At 38.4% G+C, this 2,716-nt stretch overlaps 1 protein-coding gene across 1 annotated transcript; it reads right to left on the minus strand.

The window, feature by feature from the left end:
- Nucleotides 1-541: 541 nt before the first annotated feature.
- Nucleotides 542-2,425, minus strand: LOC121166770 (zinc finger protein 260-like). Its single transcript, XM_040996050.1, has one exon. It carries the CDS (start codon nucleotides 2,423-2,425, stop codon nucleotides 542-544), a length of 1,884 nt encoding a protein of 627 aa, XP_040851984.1.
- Between the last annotated feature and the right edge of the window lie 291 nt (nucleotides 2,426-2,716).

Raw genomic sequence — 2,716 nt, forward strand, 5'->3', positions numbered from 1 at the left:
TGCTTCCAATTTATTCTGAAACAGAATGTGGGATATTGAAATTCAAGAAACTCATACTACATACATTCTGGAAATGATAAAGATGGGATTTCAAACAAGTGTTATGCACTGAACATTTATTATCAACATAAAAATCTGAAAGCAGTACTCATTCACATTTTACCCCTCACAATAAAGGTAGATCACTCACAAATTGCATCTTACTTTAACAACACATAGCTGTGTTCTCAAACACACTGGTAATCTCATGTATACCTTTTAACACTTGTTGGAACTTCTGAAGTGTTTTTTCACTTCGATTTTACTTTTAGTACTTTGTTTGCAATGTTGTTAAAGCTTGTTTCACTCATGTTGTAAGCTGACAGAGCATGCCAGTATGTTTATGATCGCTAATATATGCTTACATGCTTTAGTAATGAAAATTGACGGCTCCCAAAAGGCTTCTGCACATTATCTACATTCGTAATGTTTCTCCCATGTGAATTCTGATGTGCAATGAAATCTCCCTTTTTTTTCACCACACAGGACATTCATATTGTTCTTATCCTGTGTGGGTTCTCTGATGTGTAATGAGATCTGACTTCTGAGAAAAACTTTTTCCACACTCATTACATTCATAAGGCTTTTCCCCGGTGTGGATTCTTTGATGTTTAATGAGTTGTGGCTTCTGAGAAAAAGCTTTTCCACACTCACTGCATTCATAAGGTTTTTCCCCAGTGTGGATTCTCTGATGTATGATTAGGTCTGACTTGTAATGAAATGCTTTTCCACATTGGCTACACTCATACGGTTTTACCCCTGTGTGGATTCTCTGATGTCCGATTAGGGATGACTTCAGCTTAAATGCTTTTCCACACTGGCTACATTCATAAGGTTTTTCCCCGTTGTGGATTCTCTGATGTATAGCTAGGTATGATTTCTGTTTAAATGCTTTTCCACACTCAATACATTCATAAGGGGTTTCTATTGTATGGATTGCCTGATGTTTAATGAGGTATGAATTCTGAGAAAAAGCTTTTCCACACTCATTGCATTCATAAGGTTTTTCCCCAGTGTGGTTTACCTGATGGGTAAATAGGGATGACTTATGCCTAAAGGCCTGTCCACACTCACTACATTCATAAGGCTTCATTCCTGTGTGGATTCTCTGATGTCTAATGAGGTGTGACTTCTGAGAAAAAGCTTTTCCACAGTCACTACATTCATAAGGTTTTTCCCCTGTGTGGATTCTCTGGTGTGAAGTTAAATATGACTTCACTGTAAATGCTTTTCCACACTCACTGCATTCATAAGATTTTATGCCGGTGTGGTTTATCTGATGTTTGATTAGGGATGACTTATGCTTAAAAGCTTGCCCACACTCACTACATTCATAAGGTTTTTCCCCTGTGTGGACTCTCTGATGTCTAATGAACTTTGATTTATAAAAAAAAGCTTTCCCACACTCACTACATTCATAAGGTTTTACCCCTGTGTGGATTCTCTGATGTATAGTGAGGTGTGACCTCCGAGAAAAAGCTTTTCCACACTCACTACATTCATAAGGTTTTTCCCCGGTGTGTATTCTCTGATGTGAAGTTAGATATGACTTCAGTGTAAATGCTTTTCCACACTCACTACATGCGTAAGGTTTTATGCCGGTGTGGTTTATCTGATGTGTGATTAGGGATGACTTATGCTTAAAAGCTTGTCCACACTCATTACATTCATAAGGTTTTACCCCTGTGTGGACTCTCAGATGTGCAATTAGATATGACTTTATTTTAAATGCTTCTCCGCACTCATTACATTCATACGGTTTCCCCTCTGTGTGAATTCTCTGATCCCTAATGAGAGAGAATTCCTGGTGAAAGACTTTTCTATGCTCATTACATTCATATGGCTTCTCTGCAGTGTCAAGGATCTGATCTCCTATGAGTTCTGACTCCTGGTCAATGTTTTCTTTACATCCATTGCACACATAGAAATCTGCTCCTCTGTCACTTCTATGTTTGCTGATAATGCAAGATTTGTAGTTAAAAGGCTTTTTACAGTAACCACATATACAGTGACTTCTAGCTGTTTGGGTTATCTGATTGACTTCCACATCTGTTTTATAAATAAGTGATTTCTCACTCTGGAAATGCTCTTGGGATTTCTTTCCTGAGTGTGTTTGTGGATGATTGTCAAAGTCAGAATTGTTATTTAATTTTTTCTCTTTAAACTGCACAGACTCTCCCACACTGACAGGTTGCTTATTACATGCGTCGCTGGTATAGACTTTCTCACTCACAAGGAATATCTTCCTCCTGCTGAAATTTTTTTCTTTCCCGTTGTGTTCAAAAGACTGCTGACAAGTGTGCATCTTATCGTGCTGACTGAGATTTTCCCCACTCTGGAGTTTGGTCTCAGGGAAATCAGAGGCATGCTTTATCTCAAGAGGCATTTCACCAGGGATCCTGGGGGAAGAAAAGATTTCCAATGAGCTATGGTGCCTTTCTTCTCTGCTTTTAAAAGCCAGTGGACTTCTAAGATCTCTTCTTGGAGGTGCTTTCTCTGCCCTGCATCCAAATTTACCTGGTCACTTAGCAATAAAGCTTCTATTGAAAACTGATTTCCTGTTTCTGTTTCTATAGTATGATCCTGAAAGAAGTTTTTCTGGTAACATTTGCTATGGTGTCACAATATAAGAGTTGAACAAAGACCCAAATCCAACCACTGCCTAACTCTAGCTAAA

Source organism: Ochotona curzoniae, unplaced genomic scaffold (genome assembly GCF_017591425.1).
Source record: "Ochotona curzoniae isolate NIBS_2020 unplaced genomic scaffold, NIBS_Ocur_1.0 patch222, whole genome shotgun sequence".
NCBI lineage: Eukaryota > Metazoa > Chordata > Mammalia > Lagomorpha > Ochotonidae > Ochotona > Ochotona curzoniae.